The 23,118-nt window shown below is 45.6% G+C and overlaps 1 protein-coding gene across 3 annotated transcripts in view; it reads right to left on the bottom strand.

The window, feature by feature from the left end:
- KrT95D (phosphofurin acidic cluster sorting protein KrT95D) overlaps window positions 1–23,118 on the bottom strand; it is a 296,804-nt gene that overhangs the window by 267,401 nt on the left and 6,285 nt on the right. For all 3 annotated transcript variants that reach the window (XM_075882410.1, XM_037418020.2, XM_037418021.2), the window contains exon 2: window positions 12,503–12,590. In XM_075882410.1, the coding sequence (XP_075738525.1) occupies window positions 12,503–12,590 (88 nt within the window). The remainder of the gene's footprint in view (window positions 1–12,502; window positions 12,591–23,118) is intronic.

The following is a 23,118-nucleotide window of genomic DNA, read 5'->3' on the forward strand; positions in this document are numbered from 1 at the left end:
GGGGAAAGTTCTTTTTTCACGAGAATGTCGTCCTGCAGGCAGAATGAAGATAGACCAAGTTTGTAAGATTTCGAAGCAAATGAAGTCTTGCCATCCAGGTACTCAATCAAGGCACGCATATCTGTGTCGCTTCGCTGTTCGGCAAAATGTGTAACACTGATCACTCTAAGAAAGGGCTCGTCATCTGCATCTTGCGCTGCAGCGTGGATGGGCGCGCGGGAAAGGCCGTCGGCAAACGAGTGCTTGCGTCTGAACTTGTCACAACCTTGACGTCAAACTTTTCATGTCTCGAACTCCAGCATGCTAGGCGGCCTGACGGGTCTTCGAGGTTCGCACAAACCAGCAGAGTGCATGGTGGTCAGTACCTTGAATGGACATCCGAATAGGTAAACAGAATTAGGCTGTCGCCCAGACAATGACGAGGCACTCCTTTTCGGTGGACGAATAATTCGCCTCCTTTTTCAAAAGAGATCAACTCGCATAGGCGATGACGTTTTCGAGGAAGTTTCTTCTATGTACCCTCACTGCGCCGAGGCCTACGCTCCTTGCGTTTATATGCATCTCCGTTTCCGCATTTTCCGTCGAAGTGCGCGAGTACTGGTGGCGACTGAAAGCAGCGCTGAAGCTCTGCAAATGCATCGGCTTGTGGAGTTTACCACACAAACTCGACGTCTGATTTTGTCAGTTGTGTCAGTGGCTCAGCAATTTTGGAGGAATACGGTACAAAACGCTTATATTGGGCACATAATCCCAAAAACTGACAGACAGCTTTCTTATCCTTAGGTCGTGGAAAGCCAGCTCATGGCCGAAGTTTTCCGTGGGTCCAGGCTTACTCCATCTTTGTTGACAACATGGCCAAGAAACAGTAACTCTTGGTAGCCAAGCTGATGTTTGTCCAGTTTGAGAGTCAACCCGGATGATTCAATTGCTTCAAGCACAAACCTCAGCCTGCTCAAGTGTTCCTAAAGTTTGCTGCAAAGACAACAATGTTATGCAATTAGACGAAGCAGAACCGTGTCCATAACCCTCTGGAAAGTAGCCGATGCCGTGCAAAGCACGAATGGCACGACTTTGAACTCAGAGGCCATCCCGTGTGAAGAAAGCGGTATTCTACCTGTCCCGTTTGTCATCTCCATTTGCCAAAAACCAGTTTTTACGTCCATTGAGGAGAAGTAGCATTACTTAGCCAGTCTTAGGTATTATCGGTGTGTGGTAGGGGGTAGACGTCTTTTTTTTTTGTGACATGGTTCAACCGACGATAATCCATGCAAAATCGCAACGTGTAATCTTTCTTCCTGACGAGCACGACAGGCGATGCCCAGGGGCTCTGCGATGACTGAATGATGTCATCATGTAGCATATCGTCAACCTGCTTCTTGATGGCCTCGCCTTCTTTCATCGCTACTCGATAAGGGCTTTGGTGAATGGGCCGCGCAGATTCGTCTGTGAGAATGCAGTGCTTGGCGAATGTCATTTGTATGATTTTCAACTATGACGAAAAGCAGTTTTTGTTGTCTATTCCCTGGCAAATCGTGGTTGATGTTAAATACGGGCCCAAGTTCTGGTGCTTCGGTCAAGTGTTCTGATGACCAATCTGTGATGCTGAATGCCTAGCCGATTTCGGCAAAATGCTTGATAAAAGCAACAGTCGTGCCTTTGTTGAGGTGCCTTGTTTCCACAGTGAAGTTCGTGAGCAGTACTTGGGTGTGCCTGTTTTTGAAGTGAGCGATACCTCTTGCGACACAGATGCCACAGTCAAGAAGTAACTCAAAATTTCCTTCAACAATACCGTCCATTTCTTCTAACGTGCCGCTGCCAACGGTGCCCAGAGTGCTTGAGTAGGGCGTGAGGCTAACGTGTTCTTCGAGCACACTCAAGGGTGCGGCACACTCAGCATCACGGTCTCAGTTTACTGCTCAGTCTCCTGAAGGCGTAATTAACTGTGACTTCACATCGATGATGGCGCCGTGCTCGTTGAGAAAATCAATGCTGAGTATTAAGTCTCGAGAACACTGCTGAAGCATGACTGGGTATGTGTCGCTGTGTATTGCGACTCCCGCAGTGCACCTTCCGATCGGCCTGATTAGGTAACCACCAGCTATGCGCATCTGGGCGCCAGCCCACTCAGTCTTCACTTTTCTAACTTGGTGCCTAGGCACCCACTAACGACGGAATAGTCAGCACCCGTGCCCACGAGCGCACTAACACTGTGACCATGAATAAGTACGTCAAGGTCCACCATTCTTGAGTTTGTATTACAGTTGTGGCGTGGGGTTTGGTTACGGTTGCGGCGTGTTGTCCCGTTCATGTGTCCCGCCGCAGCATATTTGTTGAGCACAGATGTAGACTGGGGAAAGCGTCACTTTGTTGTCGAACGTGTATATTCCGGTTGGTCGTCTGCAGCAGAGATTCTTCTAAACTTTTGGCCACAGCAAACACACCTCCAGTGGCTGCAGTGTTATGTTTCCCAGGCTTGGTGACCGGCCACGTGCACCCTCAAATTGTGACCGACGTTCCTGTGAAAAGTGGCGGGTAGGCGACGGTGAGCGAGAGAAATTCCAGGGCCTCCATTCAATGACGCTGAGGTACTCAGCAATATCCCGTGGCCTTTCACCTCGTTGCGGGCATGGTGCGGAGGCAGGAAACCCGCGTAGACCCATTTGTCTGTAGTGCATACCATACATCGGTCTTCCTCAAAACAGCCTGGTGAACCATGGGCACATGGCTCGTCATGTGTGGTGGTGGAAGACAGCGTTGCGGCACAGGGTTGCCCTGGCGTGGGATGAAGGGACATGATGAACAGCGAGCGGTGGCAGCATATTGTTACGTTTAAAAATGGGTTTATTACGCTGTGCGTGGGAGGCTTGAAGGGGTCGTGCACCGGAGGCCTATCTTGCTAGCTGAACGTCCTCTTCTCTAATCTGCCTGTTCCCCGCTACCCAGAGGCTCATACCCAAATCACATATGCAGTAACATTTCCCTCTGCGCAGACGAAGCTGACCGGGCGAGTTAAAGAGTCTCTCTGGGAATATAGCGCTTCAAACGTGCTATATGAACAAGTCCAGTCTTTGCAGACCGTCGGCCATTTGAATGAAGACGTGCTACGTGGTACGTTAAATCGCTTATACGTTCTAGAACAACATAAGGTCCCGCATAGTGTGCAAGCAGTTTTTCACACAACCCACGTTTCCTATTTGGCGTCCACAGCAACATGAGGTCTCCGCGATTATACGTCACGTGTCGACGCCGACGGTCAAAACGTGTCTTCGAGCGATTTTGCGAAGCGAGGGTGCGCAGGTAAGCAAGACGTCGGGCTCCTTCTGCTCGGCAGACGATCTCGGATATACCTGAATCATGGTGGTCCAAAAACGGGAAGACGGTATCTAGGGTATGACGAGGTGGCCGAGCATACAGAAGAAAGAACGGACTGTAGCTGGCAGTCTCATGCTGTGCAGCGTTAAATGCGTAAGTGATGAAAGGTAGCACGCCATCCCAGTTCTTGTGATCTGCTGCGACATACATAGAAAGCATGTTCGTGAGAGTCCTGTTAGTTCGTTCCGTCAGGCCATTTGTTTGGGGATGATATGGCGTAGAGTGCCGAAAGCTTGAAGCGAATAGACAAAGCATCTCTTCTACCACGTCTGCAGTGAATTGTCGCCCACGATCACTGATAACAATTTTAGGAGGTCCATGTCGTAGAACCACTAAACGCAGCATGAATAAACACACGTCAGCTGCAGTTGCCGATGGTATAGCAGCTGTCTCGCAGTACCGTGTTAAGTGGTCGGTACATACGACTATCCAGCGATTACCACTAGAAGACCTCGGAAAGGGACCTAGAAGGTCAATCTCAACTTGCTTGAATGGAGTTCTACGGGGGTGGGATAGGATGTAGTCGCCCTGGAGGAGCACTGGTAGGGCGCTTGCGGCGTTGACACTCGTTGCAACTAGAGACGTACTGTTCCGTCGTCTGGCGCATTTTCGGCCAGTAAAATCTTTCTTGAAGCCGGCAAAGAGTTTTCGCTGTGCCTAGATGGCCGGACGTTGGGTCATCATGCATGGCCTGCAAGACGGAAACGCGAAGGCTCTTCGGAACCACTGGAAGATATCGTAAGCCGGTTGTAGCATAGTCCTTTTTGTACACAATCCCGTCGCGCATGCAGAAGCGAGTCGCCGATGGTCTTGACTCGGTAGGAAGGAGCTCCTGTATGGTGCGGTCCCTTTGCTGCTCAATCTTAAAGGCATTGGTATCAGGAAATGGCAGGTCCAATGGCGCGATGTAGGTGTCCAAGTTGCCCGCGTCGCAGTCCGTCGATGGGAGTGGTAGTCGCAAAAGACAATCTGCATCAGCGTGACGACGACCACTTTTATAGGAAACCGTAAAGTCGTATTCCTGCAGACGGAGTGCCCAACGCGCCAGTCGACCTGATGGGTCACGCAGATTGACCAACCAGCAGAGCGAATGATGATCTGTCATGATGGTAAAGGGGCGTCCGTACAGGTAGGACCGGAAGCGCTGCACTGCGAAGACTACTGCGAGGCATTCTTGCTTTGTGACGGTGTAGTTACGCTCGGACTTGCTTAGCGAGCGACTTGCATACGCAACGACATGTTCTTTGGTATCCAAGCGTTGAACCAGCACGGCCCCAACACCGACACCACTAGCGTCCATGTGAAGTTCTGTGGGAGCCAGAGGATCGAAGTGTCAAAGAATCGGATGGCATGTCAAAAGGAACTTCAACTCAGAAAAAGCGGACGCACATTCCGGAGTCCAGTCAAATGGCGCGCCTTTCTAAAGCAGGCACGTGAGTGGGTGCACGATATTGGCAAATCCAGGGATGAATCGACGGAAGTATGAGCAGAGGCCCAAAAAGCTGCGTAGTTCTTTCGCTGAGCGGGGTTGCTTGAACGCCTCCACTGCAGCCGTTTTTGCGGGATCTGGCCGTATGCCTTCTTTGTTCGCCAAGTGTCCAAGAACGAGTGTTTGGCGTTCTCCGAAACGACATTTCTTTGAGTTGAGCACTAAGCGTGCTTTGCTTAGGCAGTTCAGCACGAGGTCGAGGCGTGTGTTGTGCTCACAGAAAGTGCACTCAAAAAACACAACATCGTCCACATAACACATGCATACTTCCCACTTCAAACCACTCAGAATGTTGTCCATGAAGCGCTCAAAAGTTGCAGGTGCATTGCATAGTCCGAATGGCATCACAATGAATTCAAAAAGTCCACCTGGTGTAGCAAATGCCGTTTTCTCTTTGTCTTCCTCGTGCGTTAGAATTCGCCAATACCCTGACCTCAAATCAACAGACGAAAAGTAGGAGGCTGATGAAAGACATTCTATAGCATCATCAATACGTGGTAGTGGGTACACGTCCTTCTTTGTGATGCCGTTGAGACGGCGGTAGTCAACGCAAAATCGCCATGTTCCATCTTTCTTCTTGACCAATATTACGGGAGCGGCCCACGGACTGCATGATTCCTGAATCACATTCTTCTTTAGCATCTCGCCAACCTGTTCATTTATCACTGCGCATTCCGAAGGCGATACCCGGAATGGCTTTTGTCGGAGAGGTCTATAGTATGCCGTATCTATGCAATGCTTTACACGAGAAACAAGGATTGACAGTGGAGCCTGTAGCAGTGCGAAATCGAAAACACCAGCATGTTTGTGCAGAATACTCGCCAGGTCATTACGCTCGTTGGTGCTAAGAGACTTGTCAATCAATGCCATTATGGAGGTGTCCCTCGCGTGCAAATGATTGGAATCTGGCTTATCCGGAGAATCACTGCTCTCTGCAAGGATGGCAAGGGAGAACACCTGATGTTGACGGATCTTAGCAAGTTGTAGACCTGGCAGTATCGAAGGTTCATTGGAGCCGTTGATCACCCACAAACCAGTATGCCCTTGCACAACCGACAGCGTACAATAGGGTATTAGAACGCGTACAATAGGGTATTAGAACATTCTTTTTTATGCAGCTGAGGTGAATGGGCTCTACGGTAGCATCAAATGTCGTCTCAGTTGCAGGGCAACTGACGACAGGAACACACTTGGCAGACAAGGGTGGTACAATTGTGTCTATGGACACGCAAAGGGTACTTTCCATACAGGGTGGGCTTTCCATAAACGCTACTGGAACATTTGAATCTACTGTGATCTCTCCTGTGCGGCAATCGACAGTGGCACCACAAAGATTCAGGAAATCGAGTCCTAGAATTACATCATGCGTTGACTAAAAGAGAACAGCAAAATCAGCAATAAAATTCTGGCCACCCAAACTAACAGTCACTGTGCAAACACCAACAGGTTGCAAGACATCTCCGCTCACTCCACGAAATGTATCAGCACGGTCCCAACGGAACATAAACTTTCGTCCAAGAAGGGATTTGAATGCTAGAATCATCACTGATATGGTTGCACCTGTGTCTACTAAGGCCATTGTTGAGACACCGTCAATTAGCAAACGAACTTTAATTTTAAACATACAAATTGAAGGAGGCATTTCTGTGGAAATCGAAGACTGTCCAGCGACCTCACCTTCAACAGTCGCGCCGACTAGTTTTCCGGAGGCGGCGAAGGGTAGCGGCGCCTAGGAGACGGCGACCAATTGGGACGAGGGGCTGGCAGGGGTGCCAGACTGCGGTCAGAGGCTGGAGAACGGTTTCGCAGTGGCCTTATCTCGTGAGATGTGTTTCCAGGGAATGTTGGTGCTCGTGCGGACAGGTGGGATCTTGGTGAGCGGTCGTACCTCGGCGGCTGCCGGTAGTTGCAGTACCTGGCAATGTGCCCTTCGACGCCACAGTTGTAGCAGACGGGTAGGGGTCACTCGCCGAACCACTGCTCCGCTGTGAAAGGTCGCCTACTCGAACGGAGTGGAGCAGCTTGCTGAACGGGAACTGCCCGCCTCTGCGAAGCAGGGCCGGTACGAAGGCGTCGGTCATACCGCTGGTCAGGCGCCAATGAGTCTCGCCGTGGCCAAGCAGTTCCAGCTTCGCTAAAGTCCGTCACACAAACCGATGGCGGCAGAGGAGCAAACAGCACCGGGTAATAAAATGAACAGGTAGGCGGATGATGGATGGTGTCGTCGACCAGTGTGTCTTGTCGCCGTAGCTCTTCGTGCACTATTGCCCTGATAGTAGCGGCAAGGTCGGCAGGCGGGCTTACGTCGATGCTGGCGATCGTTGTTACATTTGCCAGTCTACCGAATTTCGGGGCAATACGACGGGTCTTCAACTTCTCGAAAGTACGGCAGTGACGTTGGACGGCAGAGACTGAAGTGAGGTCTTCCCTGCCTATCAAGAAATTGTAGACGTCCTCTGCTATACCTTTCAGAAGGTGTCCGACCATGTCCTCTTCAAACATATGCAGATCTATGATCTTGCAGAGCATCAGAACCTCCTCTATGTAGGTGGTACACGTTTCTCCAGGTGTCTGGGCTCTTTGAGCCAAAGTGCACTCCACGCTTTTCTTTTTCGCATCAGAGTCGCCGAAGCATTTTTTGAGTTTTTCGGCGAAACGATCCCACGTTGTTAATGAATCTTCGTGGTTTTCGTACCACATCAAGGCGGTTTCCGTGAGAAACAGCGCGACAGTCCCCAGTTGTTCGGTGGAATCTCAGCCATTGTACCGGCTCACCCTTATGTAGTGTGACAGCCACGCATCTACATCTTCCCCTGCTCTTCCCGCGAACGGGCGGGGTTCCATATAGCGATACCGAGGTGCAGCCGGCACTGACCTTTGCGTGGTTGAGAAGCCGTGACCTTCGCTCTCGGCCATGACGGTTGTTGTTGGTGGCAGACCAGCAAGACGTCGGCTCCGGCGAAGTTCAGATAACTGTGACTCCGTGGTTCGTCGACGTGCTTTACCCAGCACCTCCACCACTCTGTTACGTTTATAAATGGGTTTATTACGCTGTGGCGTACTGGGAGGCTTGAAGCGGTCGTGCACCGGAGGCCTATCTTGCTAGCTGAACGTCCTCTTCTCTAATCTGCCTGTTCCCCGCTACCCAGAGGCTCATACCAAAATCACATATGCAGTAACAATATGTCATCAGTTGTGGTTCTCCTATGACTTCGCATTGTTCATTAGTGCTAAGCGCATGCTGAACTTCTCTTATTACACTACTGAAAGACGACAGCTGTGGTTGCGAAGTAGGAAACAACATACAGAGTTCCTCCCGGACGACGACTCTTATTAGGTCTCTGAGGTTATCGCCGTGTGCAATCTTACCTCGGGCACCATAGTCTTCCTTTACGAAGTCTTCAACTGTAAAGGGAGTGTTCCATGAAAGGCCAGCAAAAAGACCTTTTTTTATGCCCATCATGAAGAAACGCACCTTCTTGTTTTCACACATTATCGGGTCTGTTCGTTTAAAAAGCCGATGCATTTCTTTCCCATACATTAAAACAGATTCGCCAGACTATTGCGTGCGAGTTTGAAATAGCAACTCGGCGCGCTCCTTACCGTTCACACAGGAACACAATTCCAGTAGAATCTCTTTGAATAGCTGACAAAAAGACAGCGATGCTTTGCGGTTTTCAAACTACATCCTGGCGGAGTCTTCCAATGCAAAAAAGCTGTGCCGAAGCTTTTTGTCCTAGTCCCACTTGTTGAAGCTAGCTACACTTTTGAAATAGTTTAGCCATTCCTGGGCATCGTGAAACTTTGGCGGCTCTCTTGGCTGCTGTAGGACTATCAATGTCGCAGCTGGGCTAGTCATGCTAGGTTCTGTCTTCTTCGTTGCCATCTCGGTAGAAAAGGGACCGAACTACGGAGGCAAATTTTGCAATCGTCGGCTTGCTCGCGCTGGCTGATGGCAATGTCGACTGCAGGTGCACGAAGGGGCCTGGTGCTCCGGCTTCTAAGGTGCGACTTGGGCATGGGACGGCAGCACGTCCACCAGATGTGTCGTAGTCTTGGGACTAGCGCACCAGAAACCAGAAGACGTTCCGGAAGGCAGCCACTTCATTTTGTCGGACAGGTGCCCGAAATCCCCGGTGGTAACGTTGACAAGTGTTGCGGTTGGTAAGTGTAACAGGAATGCCGCCGCTTCGTGCTGCGCACTCTACTTAAACAAAACATAAAATGTGACCCTTACTACAGACACATCACACAAAAAGTGACACAAAGAAACAGACAGTAGCATGACGAAACACAGAGAGCCCAGGTCTATGCATGCAATGAAAAGAACAGATGCAACAATTGATAGCACGTCTGTAGTGACCAACAGCAGATGTCACAAGGCAATATTTATATTTTTTTTTCCGAAGGAGTTTCAAGCAGTTACCTGCCTGCTGACCACCAGCTGCTTGGTACGTGAAAGCCTTCGATTCAATTCGCACTCGAATTTCTTTGTAAATTTTATTTATTTGTATTTATCTCAAATTTTCACTTATGGAAAACCTTATTTTTTTTGCTCACAACCAACAATGCCAATGTCGACACAAGAATTTCTGAGATACAACCTTTTAAATGCTATTGTGTTAATATCTGAAACGCAGTATACTGGCTACGCAATTGAAGGCTGATGTAGAAAGGGTCATATATGTTGCACTTGAAATAGACGAGCACTAAAGTTGCTGTTAGGCATTTGTATTATGCCCGGGAACCTCTAAAAAGTTTGTCTGGGATCATTTCTTTTCACTTCTATCTACATATAATCTGCCACTGCAGATGTTAAATTAGTAAAATATACGTAGAGCTTAATGAACATTACATTTCTCGCTTTCTTTGGCCTCGAGATCATCCAGCACTATGTTTCGATCAAAAAGTAATACGTAACATTAATGTAAAGATACGTTTAAATTTTTAAAACATAACGAATTCCTTTAGCATGTTGTAATAGAAACTCATTTTGAAACTGGGCAAGAATGTGGAATGCGCTTTTTGTTCCTGCTTTAGATGAATGTGTACAGCACTGGGTCAATGTCATACCGGGTTCACACACCAGATGGCTGGGAACTGAGATGACATGTGGATCAGATGGAGTGCCGCCATGTGGACTTCCAGCCTGCTGAGCAGGCCACAAACCAGCAACTGGGCCAAGCCGAAAGACTCTCGCATTGACACTGATCAAACGGACTCTCACAGTTCCTCTAGCCATGTCAGGCGACCAGATTACTTACATGGCTTCCTCTAAAGTACTAAGTTGGGGGGAAGGAATTTTGTACTGCCAGGTGGTGTCGCTGTAGCGACCACCTGCCCGGGAGTGGAGTAGCTATATTGAATGCAGCATGCAGTGCTGGCTGCCGCATCTTGCGCGGCAGTCATAGTAAACCAGTTGAAGGAACCTCCCAGGTCCCTTAGTTGTTCCCCTCGTGTTTGTTCCCCTCGTGTTCCCCTCGTGTTCCCCTCGTGCAGTACACAGAAACTAGTATTGGCAGCGAGAACATACCGTGGTGTCGACTGCCAGAATCTGACGAAGGAAACGACGTCACGCGGTACTGACTGCCCGAAGTGTTCGACAACTCCAGTGATTGAGACTGTTCAGCCACGACTTTTCTTGTTTTGCAAGCATTGTCACTTAACTGCTTTAGACGAGCAGAACACGTCCAAGTGGAATAAGTACTCCTCTCTAGCGTTCAAGTGTAGAAGCACGCATTTATGGCTTGCATTGCTTTTCATCCACTAGATGGCACCATTTGCTCAAGAATTTACTATGTTAGTTTTCTCTTGCGGCAGGAGCACAATGTTTGCATGGAAAGACAGCATGCGGTGGCGGCGACCCATGCACAGCTGGCCCATGAACATGAAAAAGAAGCCATATTCCTCATCTACTTCGAGTGATGATGATTCGAGTACAGTTATTTAACTTGTGCCCGGGAATCAAGACAACGATGACAGTGAATAGAGTAGCTCTTCTGGAGATGACCAAGACTGCTTAGACGCGAACATTGTGAGTGCACACTAGTAAAGCCACTTTACGTTATTTTGCAGTTTTAAACACAGCACCTAAGCTTTCCCAATGAAATATCCCAATGGTGCTTAGCCCACACAAATGAAGAAAGATGCGGCATCTGTAACTATTTTGTTTATAAGGTTTCAAACTTTATTAGTAGCAGACAGGTGGCTTTTCATGTATCCATCAGAAATAAACCTTATTTCATTAATTTGAGTATGTGGTTAAAATATTCTTTCAACATCGACCAGTCACTTCTTCATACAATCAGCTTCCAAATGAGCATTAAAAAAAGCCACGTCTTGACCGGGAATTTTTTCTTTTAATGAGTAGTTAAGAAGTGAAGTTCGCATGACTTTTCATAAAGGTACCCATGAGCTCTTTTACTGCAATAACATTACTATTCACAACCACCGTGGTTTGTAGCAATGGCCTGCTATTTTCTCCAGAATTATTACCAGGCAATTATTTGTAACAATTATATTTCGATAAATAGAACTTCCCCCACATACATGTTTGTCTCCTTAATCCTCACTTTCATTACACAAGCTTCTCCGCACAGAGAGCTGTGCTGCTATCATGCGAGAACATTGCAATAGTTGTATGCATCGCTCGCTCGATAACAATTACCGTATCTCATTTTAAGTGGCTCTGCTGGTCTCCAGCATCAACGAAATCGTGTACCAGTGCTCAGCACATCATGCCCGCTTACAAGAGCAGACACATCTGTTTAGTAGAACTCGCTGTTGGGCTAGTTGGTACATACATAAATTAAAGTTGGACATAATAGCTTCTTTCCTCAAAAAATAAATAATTGTAAGTGAGCGCCCATCCCACCTATGTGCTTGCTTTCTTCCGTGTGGTTGTGATTTTGGCGGGAAGTTCACTTTTTAATTCAAAGAGACACCCAAATATGCAATGCAAAATAACAGCATCAAAACGAAATCATCCTTGCAGCTCTTGTTCTACAGACAAATGGAAAAGCATTTCTGCCTTGAGTGAAATAAACATAGCAAATTTTTATGTGTATATTCCCGGAAAGTCCCACATCATACTCACTGAACATTTTAACTCTAATTACAGACGTTAAATCTTTACAGATGCACAGATGCTCAAAACGAAAAAAAGAAAGGTAGCCACTGAGTGAGCTGCATATCCGAGGATGAACGCCGGGTTGTTTCACTAATTTCAGTTTTATTAGTCAAGTATATCACTGCCATGAGGTTTTGCAAGGGCCAAATTTGCATTAAGCTCGCATGAATGTGTCTAGCACTGCTGCTTCAAGCGTCAACAAATCGGTAGACAAAAAAATCAACTGTTTTGGGGTAGAAAGTAAGCACACTGAATCGACAATGGCATAGGCGAGTCGCGTGATGTTCACTACATCAAAGAGACACCAGTGCCGGCCCCTCTAGTGGTCGCCCTTAAGGCTAACAGCCTTCAGTGGTTCTTTGTCAAATGACCTTTTGTGTGATAATTGTAAGTGTTATTGATAATTTGGTTACAAAACTTCACGATTACATTTGTCAGTGGTAGCAGAGGGTTAATGGTAGTGAAGGGACACAGGGTACAAAGACGGGCATGCCCAGAGAATGTGGTTCTACCTGCATCTTGACGGCGATGCTGATTGCAGAAACCTCGCCGCCCAGTGGTCGCAGCAGTAGCAGGCGAGTCAGAGTGAAGGAACATTGCCTGCACAAAAAAATGGTCAAAGCTTGGTTTTTGCATATAATTGCATACAATAAGAAATAACAATTTTGCAGTTAGCTACAGGCATCATACAGTAATTGATTGATTGGATTGATTTGTGGGGTTTAACGTCCCAAGACCACCATATGATTATGAGAGAGGCCGTAGTGGAGGGCTCCGGAAATTTCGACCACCTGGGGTTCTTGAACGTGCACCCAAATCTGAGCACACGGGCCTACAACATTTCCGCCTCCATTAAAATGCAGCCGCCAGAGCCGGGATTTGAACCCGCAACCTGCGGGTCAGCAGCCGAGCACCTTAGCCACTAGACCACCATGGTGGGGCAGGCATCATACAGTAGGTAACATTGTTAGTAAGCTACTGACCAATAAAACCAATGTGCCCAGTTTGCAGTCTTGGGTCCCACGATGCAATGATGAATGTTTCCAGTTGAATTTTGGGATTTGATTTGTGAGAACAGTACACAGTGTTACGAGGGTTGCTGTTGTGAATGGCTTAAGAGAAATGATGTAGCTGCTTGGGCTGGTTGGTTTTGCATCCCACAGGAAAACCCTTTTTGTGTGTGAAACATTTCATAAAAAAACATTAGATAGGACATAGCACTTACAACCAGTATATATATATATATATGTATAAATACACTGATTGTGTGTGTGTGTATATATATATATATATATATATATATATATATATATATATATATATATATATATATATATATCTGTGTGTGCATGCGTGTGCGTGTGGCCGAATGGGCGAGGAGATGGAGATGAGGCAACAAAGGAAAAGAGAAAGCAACTGTGCATGTGCAAAAAAGCCTATTCACATGCTCAAATGACCCATCAACTCAAATGATACTGGTATTCATTGTCTAACAAGTTGACAGATGTAGCACTCACACTTTTTTGCCTTGCGAATCAAAGAAGCCTCATACATTTTGCGTGCCTTCTTGTCCCCATATTATGCTCTTGCCGTTACTTGACAATCTTCGAACAGAGGAATTGTTCGAATACTTTTACACAAGTGCAGAGAAAGGGAATTGGCCTATAGGATGCAACAGATGATGGGTCACCCTTTTTGGGTATCGGGGTTATTCTGGCACATTTCCAGTATCTTGGAATTTCTGCGTCTGACAAGGGTTTCTAAAATATCAGACAAAAATTTTGCGCACCACTCAGCATATATGTGTAGAAATTAGTTTGAGATCCCACCTATTTCTGAAGATTTTTTAACATCCAGGTTAAGCAAGAGTGATAAAATTCCATCCACACTGATAGTGGTGTCATCCAGGGGGGTTGTTTGTACAAAGGTCGAAAAATGTGGACGATTGCCGTCGTCGTGAGTGAACACAAAGCAGAAATAATTATTTAGCGCGTTTTCCATTTCTTTGTTGTGAGTTTTAGCTGTGCTGTTATTACGTGATACATAATATGGTTATTGACAAAAGCTGATTGAAAATGATTACTTAAGAGTTCTTTCATCCAGGGTAAAATGTCAGGATTTAGATGTAACCTATCAAGTTTTAGTAGTAGACGATCATTAAGAACATTCTTCAAAGCTTTCTAACAATTTAAAAAGAAAGTATTAGTCTAAGTTGGAGAAGAAGTTGAGGAGAGGAAGTGACGAATATACAATGCTGAGATCTATGGTGGAGAATGTTCTATTTGCAACGTTGTAATATGTTCGGACTTTTCAGTTCAAAAGACATGGGCCTGAAGAAAAAACAAACTGTTTGATTAGACCACCTCGCACATCGCACCAAGAGTCACAACACTGGATGGTAATGCAAGAATGAAGTGTTTTTAGTTGGGATTTCTTTGTTTTCGCTTCTAATAATGATCTATTTCCCATCAGTTACATTCTGGTTTTTCCATCCCACAAGCAGTTCAGTTTCAGACAAGTCAATGAGATCTTCAGAAACGACTTCGTGTGAGCTGTTCGTGGACATATGTGTTGAGACTGATACTGGTATGCTTCCCAGTATTTCCCGACAGTTGAGTTATTATTATTGTTCGACTGCTACCTCGAGAAGAAGATCACCACTAGCCGTTTTGGTTACCTTGTAGCCTGGCCCGAAAGCTTCAGTAAAAGATTTTGCAACTATGAATAGTAAAATGATTCTAACAAGTTCCTCAGGGTTCTGGCTGTGGAGCACGTGAAATCTAGAATTTTCTGTTGGTTGGGTCAGAGAATTTAGTATATCATCATACCCTCAATATGGTAAGTTGTTGGGATAGTTAGTTCGACGTCTTGCTCAGGGCAGATGGCCCTTGAGGGTTGCAATCAGAGTAGATCGTCCTGATTATTGTGGTACTTAGATGGGTCCTTCTTGGAATGCTAGGCATGACATCTGTGATGCTACTGAGGTCTACTGATTTGGAGCAATTCTCGCAGCAGAAAAACTTTCATTTTGGAGCACTTTGGAGCAGCAAAATGTTCTATTTCGGAGCATTTTGAAGCCGCAACATTTTCCAATTCGAAGCAATCTGGAGCAGCTAACTTCGTATCCTGGAGTGGAAGCAAGTCACATTTACATTAAAGGACATGAATTTTGGGGCCCTTGTGAAGAGCTCGAAAAATTGATTCGTTGCGAATCTCACGGAGCCAATTATTTTAGGAGCACTTCCTATTTATTTATCGACACTGCAGGACAACATGCTGCCCACACAGGAGGGGCAAAAACAATAATACAATGGCAAAGCATTCATAAAAGACTAACAATGCAAGAAAAAAAAAACAGTGCAAGACGCTTGCTTCACATAACAATTTACACAGGTGATAAACTACGAAAAAACTCTTAAGACAATAGTAGGGCACTGCACACAGCATAGAATTCATGACCAAATGGCAAGAAAAGTTTAAACATTACTCATATTTATACTCAATTTTAAAAGAAATGATATTCTAATTCTTTTGTAAAGTTCCTCGATTGCATGATGTGAATAGGTATGGAGTTCCATTCTGTCATGGTGCACAGAAAATACCTTGTCGTGTGATATTTGGTTTTGACAAATATTGGCGTAAGAGTAAAGCTGTGTCTGTGTCTAGTAGACCAGATATTTAGGGGTACTAAAAAACGAGGCAACTGATGGTCAACTTTCCTTTTTATAATGTTGTGTAGGAACTGTAGGCGACAAAGTTTATGGCAATTGTCCAGTGAACTTATTCTATCTGAAAGCATTACAAGTGACAGGGAAATGTTCTCTTTTGTATATTCTAAAGACCCATCTAATAGTCTTCCTTTACAAACACTCCGAATTTATAATGTCTTTTTGGTGTGAGGATCCCATACAATAGCCACATATTCAAGTTTTGAACACACAATTGTGTTACATGCTAAGAGTTTTGAATTCGCCAATGCTTTTCTAAGCTTTCTTTGCATAAACCACAATTTGCGCAAGGCTGCAGAGCATTTCAGAGACATATTATCTGACCAAGTAAGTCTGTTATTAAACGTGATGCCTAAGTATTTGTACTGGTCAACTTCCGCTATTATGGTGTTGTTAGGAATGCAAGATAATATGTTAGGTTCTCTTTTTCATGTTACTCTCAGCAAACTTGTTCTTTGTACATCTATTTCCATTCTTCAAAGCCTACACCACTCTGAAATAGCTGTGACCGACTGCTGTAAGCTTTGGGGATCATTCTGCGATGTTACTTCTTTGAATATGACACAGTCATCCACAAATAAGTTTACATGCACGTCACTAGAGATTTTTTTCGAGATATTATTTATATAGATCAAGAATAAGAGTGATCCCAGTACACTGCCTTGAGGCATGGCCGAGGTTACGTGATGTGCGACGGACGAGCATTGCTTAATTCTACGAACTGCTGCCTGTGCTGTAGGTTTGCCTGGATCCATGACATATTGTTTGAAGGAGACCACTGCACTCGAGCATGTAGAATAATTTTTTGTGAGGTACCCTTTCGAAGGCTTAACTGAAATCCAAAAAAAAGCATGTCAACTTGTCCGCACAAGTCAAGTACCTCAGAGACACCATGAACAACTGACACAAGCTGAGTTGTGGTCGATAACCTCCTTCCAAATCCATGCTGTTCTGGAGAGAGGACCTTGTGATCATTCAAATACTGGGGAATAAAACCTGCTACAATGTTTTCTAATAATTTGCTACAAGCATTTGTAATAGAAACTGTTCGATAATTGGAAACCGCAAGGTAGTCTCCCTTTTTATAAATTGGGACAACTCTGGCTTGACGCCAGTCGGATGGATAATCCTCTAAGCATAAGCATAATTTGAGAAATTCTGTTCAGAAGACACAAATCTATTCCACGTACCGCAGTAAAAAAACATTCAGTATCCCAACAGGACCTGCAGATTTGCGTACGTCAAGATAAAAAAGCATGTCCAAAACACCTTCTCGAGAAATCGTAATCTCGTGCACTACAGGTCTTGCATTGCATTGTTCATAACAGTCCAGTTCAGAAAACACACTCCTGAAGTAATCATTGATATGTTCTATAATTTCCTAGAGGTCTTCTGTAGTTTTGTCATTAATATTTATTGTGTGGCTTTTTTTTATTGACTTAAATAGCGCCAAAATTTATGTGGAAGTTTGTAATAAAATCAGGAAGGGTATGATTGAAAATCTGTCTTGTACTTTTTTCACTTTAGCCAGCAACTCATTTTTGAAGTCTACAACCCTTGGACTAGTCTACGACCATTGTACAGCGCTTGATTACGCGTCAGGGCACCCAAGTTAGTAAAGAGGTGGGCAGTGAAAGCTTGTATCATGTCAGCTTTGCAGAAATTGTGTGGTGATCTAATCAGTTAGATATTCAAGAATCAGTTGGAAAAATCCCAGAAAGCAGGTAACTCAAAACGGTTAATTTTCTCAGTGTGCACGGTCTTATCCAGAGAAATAAAGGGCAAAAAACAGAGAACCAGTTCGGAGACAAAGAAGCGAGGGAAAACTGCTTTAATTCCATACGTACATAAGTGGGCACACAGCCTAAAGCACATTGGATATAGATACTGCGTGTGTAATGTTTTTGGCGAAAACATAACTAACAAGCATGTGTCCACGCGTCAATAAGCCCATAGATTCAAAAGCCTGCTTAGTAAAACAGCGAAACATATTGATGAAATGCGTAAAGTAGTACATATGACACCGTTTAAAGACGCTAGTCTTTTTTGGGGACCTCCGACACAAAAATTTTTGTGTGTCTGTTTATACAATTGTCTGTTTGTAGGCTCTTAACGGTGCCCTAAACGGCACCAAAGTAGCCAAATAATACTCCAAACGGCCGACCCCTTACGCAGCGCCCACCAATATTGCTCAAGATTCAGTGTTCATGATTGTGTGATTGTCAATTAAAAAGCAATTATTGGCATATCTGAGGCACCATAACAACATCTGAATATTGTCACGACACAGACACAGCAGAAGTCGGATATAGGAGAGCTCACTTTATTTACATGCAAGGCGCTCGTAAAGAGGACCGGGAAAAAACTTCGTCTTCCTTTCTTGCTGTGCGCGCTCTTCTCTGCAGGTTGAATGCGGCATTTGCCTCCCTCCAGGAAGAGCATCGTCCCGATGCTCTGCAACAAAATACGCGGTGTATGTAGTTGACATATTATGCAACTGGCTCACTGCAATATGGCTTCATCCGCACAACGTGTACGATTTCAGATTTTTGCAAGCGAGTTCTCGAGGAACTGTCAGGAATGACCTCATAGTTTGTGTCACTTAGGCGCCGTACAACATTTTAGGGACCAAAGTACTTCTTGAGTAATTTTACAGAAAGGCCGCGTCGGGGGACAGTGCTCCAGACCCACACTTTCTCGAGTGGTTGATAAGTGACGTATCGGTGTCGCAGGCTACAAAGTTGTGCCTCGTAACTCTGCTGCCGGGCGATTCACACGCGTGCAAGCTGCCGCGCCTCTTCAGCTCGTTGGGTAAAGGCTTGAGCATCGGTGTCTGTATCGTCGCAGTCGTGAAGCGACATGCCATCAAACATTGTCGTCACTTCACGGCCATAAAGAAGACTAAATGACGTGTTCGGGTAGTTTCCTGCTGCGCCATATTATAGACAAACGTCACGTGTGGCAGAACGTCGTCCTAATTTTTATGATCCACGTCGATGTACATACTCAGCATATCGGCAATTGTCTGGTTGAGGCGTTCTGTTAGTCCGTTGGTTTGTGAGTGGTAGGAGGTAGTTTTTCGGTGCGCTGTTCCACTGAGCTGAAGCACTGACTTAAGGACCATGGCCATGAAATCGCTACCTCTGTCCGTTATTATAATCCTAGGAGCACCATGCCTCAGAACGATATTTTCAATGAAAAATCGTGCCACTTCTACTGCGGTTCCGCTCGGTATTGCCTGTGTTTCTTCGTAGCGAGTAAGATAGTCGGTAGCGACAATTACCCACTTGTTTCCAGTATGCGAAGTCGGAAATAGTCTAAGGAGGTCCATTCCGATTTGTGCAAAAGGCATGGTGGGCACTTGAACTGTCTGCAACAATCCGGCTGGTTTCAAAGGTGGCGATTTTCGTTGTTGACAATCGAGGCATGTGCGGATGTAATGCTTTACAGTGCCTGGAAGCTTCGGCCAGTAGTACTTTTGTTGGATTCTGGCCAATGTGCGCGTGTATCCGAGGTGGCCGGAGGTTGGCTGATCATGGCCAGCACTCAGGATCTCATCGCGAATGGATGTCGAAACGACAAGTAAGTGGGCACTTCCACTGGAGGAAAAGTTCTTATTTAAGACACCACTGTGCAAGCAGAATGACGGCAGGCTCATTGCAAATATGTTGGGAACTCTTGTAGACTAGCCGTTCAGAAAATTAACAAGAGGAAGCAACTCGCTGTCTTCTTTCTGCTTAGATGAAAAGGTGACCGTGTCAACCACTCCTAAACACGCCATGTCATCCTCTTCTGGGACATCGTCTTGCTTTATAGGCAACCTGGATAAGCAATCAGCATCAGAGTGCTGCCGTCCCGACTTATTGACGACCGTCATATCGAATTCTTGAAGGCGTAAGCTCCAGCGCGCTAGCCGGACAGATGGGTCTTTCAAGTTGGTCAGCCAACAAAGGGAGTGGTGGTCGCTGACTACGTGGAAGGGACGGCCGTAGAGGTATGGGTGAAACTTTCTAACTGCCCATACTGGAACATTGTCTCTCGTTATGCGTGTTAAGGGCCATGCTATATGCGAGAAATTGGCGATAAATCTGGGGTAGTAGGCGCAGAGGCCAAGAAAACGTCTCACGGCCTTTTTATCCGTTGGCACCGGAAATTTTCGGACGGCATCGATCTTGACAGGGCCCAGACGAACACCTTCATGGCTCACCACATATCCTAAGAATCGGAGTTTCTTGAAACCGAAATGACACTTCTCAGGTTTCAGTGTTACGCCGGTGGACCGTATTGCTTGAAATACTAATAGCAGCTGTCTTGGATGTTCCTCGAATGTTGCTGAGAAAACAATGACGTCGTCAAGGTATACCAGACCTGTCTGCCACATAAAGCCTGATACGACGGTATCCATCAGTCTCTGAAATGTGGCTGGATGATGTGTGGCCCTTTATGGCCCAAGGGCCAAAAGAGCGCCATTTCAATGACTAGAGTTGTGGACAATGATATGTTGCGTGGCTGTATAGGGGCCTTAAAATTCTTCGCTATAATGCGGGTAAAAACATAAGTATTAAAATCATGACAGTGGCGTGGTATAGATAGTAAAAATTTGTGACAAATGGTTTTGATAATAAAAACATGTGTAAAAAAATTTGGCACTAGCACAAGTGCCTCATCAGCGCCCTTGTGTCCAAGGGCTGCGAGGCAAGTGCTTTTAAATGTAGTCACTGCAGCAGCCACCTCTCTTGAGAGGTCGCGCTACGCATTGCCTGGGTATATGACATGATAAAAGCGAACATCTCTCAAAAAAGCTAGCACCGATTTATGAGTGAACAGTGGTTCCCTACCGACAAACATTGCAGGGTGTAAAGGTATATGTTGTCGGTAAAGTAATGGAAAGTGTTGTTTTCTTAGAGTGTCTAATTGTTTGCACTGAATTAAAATGTGAAGAACTGTTAGTGCTTCACCACATCTGTCACACAATGGTGGATCGCCACCGGACCAAAGATATGAGTGTGTCGTGTATGTGTGCCCTATCCTGAGCCTCGTTAGTGTTACCTCTGTATGACGTGATTTTGATACTGGCGGCCAGTGGCCAAGGTGTGGCTTAATAATGTGTAGTTTGTTTTGTGTGTGTCTATCCCACTTGCTCTGCTTGTAGTCCCTGAGCTTTCACTTGAGAGACGGCTTAAGATTAAGGGCCGGGATTGATATGGGTGTAATGGCAGTGCTTTCGTGGACGGATGCAGCAAGCTGATCCGCTATCACGTTGCCATGGATCTCACGGTGCCCTGGCACCCAGCACACTACAACATGTTGTTTGAGTGTAAAGAGTGTGCATAAAATGGAGTAAAGTGAGACGAGGACAGGGTTTTTTTTTTGTTTTTGTTTTTTAAGAGTATGCAGAGCCGTTACCACACTGAGAAGTCCGTATAAATTACTGCTTTCTATAGTTGTGTTTGTTTGATGTGTTTAGTGGCCACAAGTACCGCATAAGCTTCCGCTGTGATGATACTTGTCTCTGGATGTAGAGGGCCAGCATCCGAAAAGGATGGGCCGACAGCAGCGTAGGACACAGATGAGATAGACTTGGAGGCATCCGTAAAGAACTCAGGATGTGTGTATTTGTGTTGAAGTTCCAGGAAGTATGTTCGGATATGGGCAATGGGCGCGTGTTTTGTAATTTCTCTGAAACACACACCGCATTCTATAGTCTGCCACTGCCCAGGTGGCGGGTATGCTACAGGAGCCAATTAACTGTTCCAGTGAGACACCAGTTTCCTCAGATAGACCCGTGACGCGAACTGAGTAGGGCGGCCTCATCGAAAGCCTGTTTTGAAACAGTATGGAGCTCGACAAATCATTAATAGTGGAGTATAAGGGTTGCTTCTTGTCTGCTTTCACCTTAAGGAAATATACAAAAGACATGTAAGTTCTCTGCAGATGAAGCGACCACTCATTTGACTCGACGTAAAGGCTTTCTACGGGGCTGGTACGAAGAGAACCCGTAGAAAGGCGGATGCCCAAATGGTGCACGGGGTCCAGCATCTTCAAAGCACTTTGAGTCGCAGACTGATAAAGAACGGCCCCATAATCTAAGCGGGTGCAAATGAGGCTTCTACACAGATTCATGAGACATTGCCAGTCACTACCCCACGTAGTACGTGACAACACTTTTAGAACATTCATGGCTTTTAAACATTTTGTTTTTAAACACTTGATCTGCGGCACGAAGGTCAACTTGTTGTCCAAGATTAAGCCTAAGAATTTATGCTCCGCATTAACAGACAGACGTTGACTGTTCAGTTCAATGTCGGGTTCTGAGTGCATGCCTCTCTTTCAGGAGAACAAGACACACATGCTTTTTTGTGGGTTCAGTCGGAATCCGTTTTCTGCTGCCCATTTGGAGACCTTGTTTAAACCTAACTGAACCTGCCACTCACACATTGCCAGGTTGCATGACTTAAAGCCAAGCTGGACGTCATCGACATATGTACAGTAGAACATGTTGCAGGGGATGGACAGGTGCAAGGAATTCATTTTGATAATAAGAAGTGTACAACTAAGTACACCACCTTGCGGTACTCCCGTTTCTTGGACAAATGTTTGGGAGAGAATACTGCCCACACGGACACGGAATGTCCGATTGGACAAGTAACTCTCGATTATGGAAAGCATTCTACCCCGCACACCCAAGTGACACAGGTCTCTTAATATGCCAAGACACCATGTTGTGTCATATGCCTTTGCGATATCGAGAAACACAGAGAGGAAGTTTTGTTTGTGGACGAAAGAGTCTCGGATCTCTGCCTCAATGCGCACCAGATGGTCGGTGGTGGATCTACCCTCTCGAAACCCGCACGTGATTGTGTTTTTAGTGGCCCAGAGAACAAGGTGCACATGATTTGACGTGCCGTCATGGCTATTAATGGTGATCGAAGCTCACAAATCCGACTTTGGCGCAGTCTGGCGCAATTTCCATTGGTATTATCAGGATAGCGCAGTAAATCTGATTTGGCGCAGTAGGCACACAAGTGGAATCACTGTGAAATTTTTGGTCGAATATCAGACACTCTGTAGAGAATGATCACATGACCTCTAAATACCATGAACTTCACAGAACTCATTGCAAGACATAGGAGTGGCATACGAGTGAAATAAGTGTGAAATTGTAGGTCAAATATCACTCTGTTGAGAATTATCACATGACGTCTAAATACCATGAACTTCACATAACCCATTGCAAGATATAGCAAACCTTTACTATTCCTCGAGTGTATATGCTTTTCATTATTCTGAATATGTAAGAAATGCAGTGAAAGTGAGTTTTCAACAAACAGAATTAAAGCGATCCTAAAAGTTTTTTTTAATTTTGTCAGGCTGGAGCATCACCAAACCATTCGCACCAC

This window comes from Rhipicephalus microplus, unplaced genomic scaffold, assembly GCF_043290135.1.
Source record: "Rhipicephalus microplus isolate Deutch F79 unplaced genomic scaffold, USDA_Rmic scaffold_12, whole genome shotgun sequence".
NCBI classification, from domain to species: domain Eukaryota; kingdom Metazoa; phylum Arthropoda; class Arachnida; order Ixodida; family Ixodidae; genus Rhipicephalus; species Rhipicephalus microplus.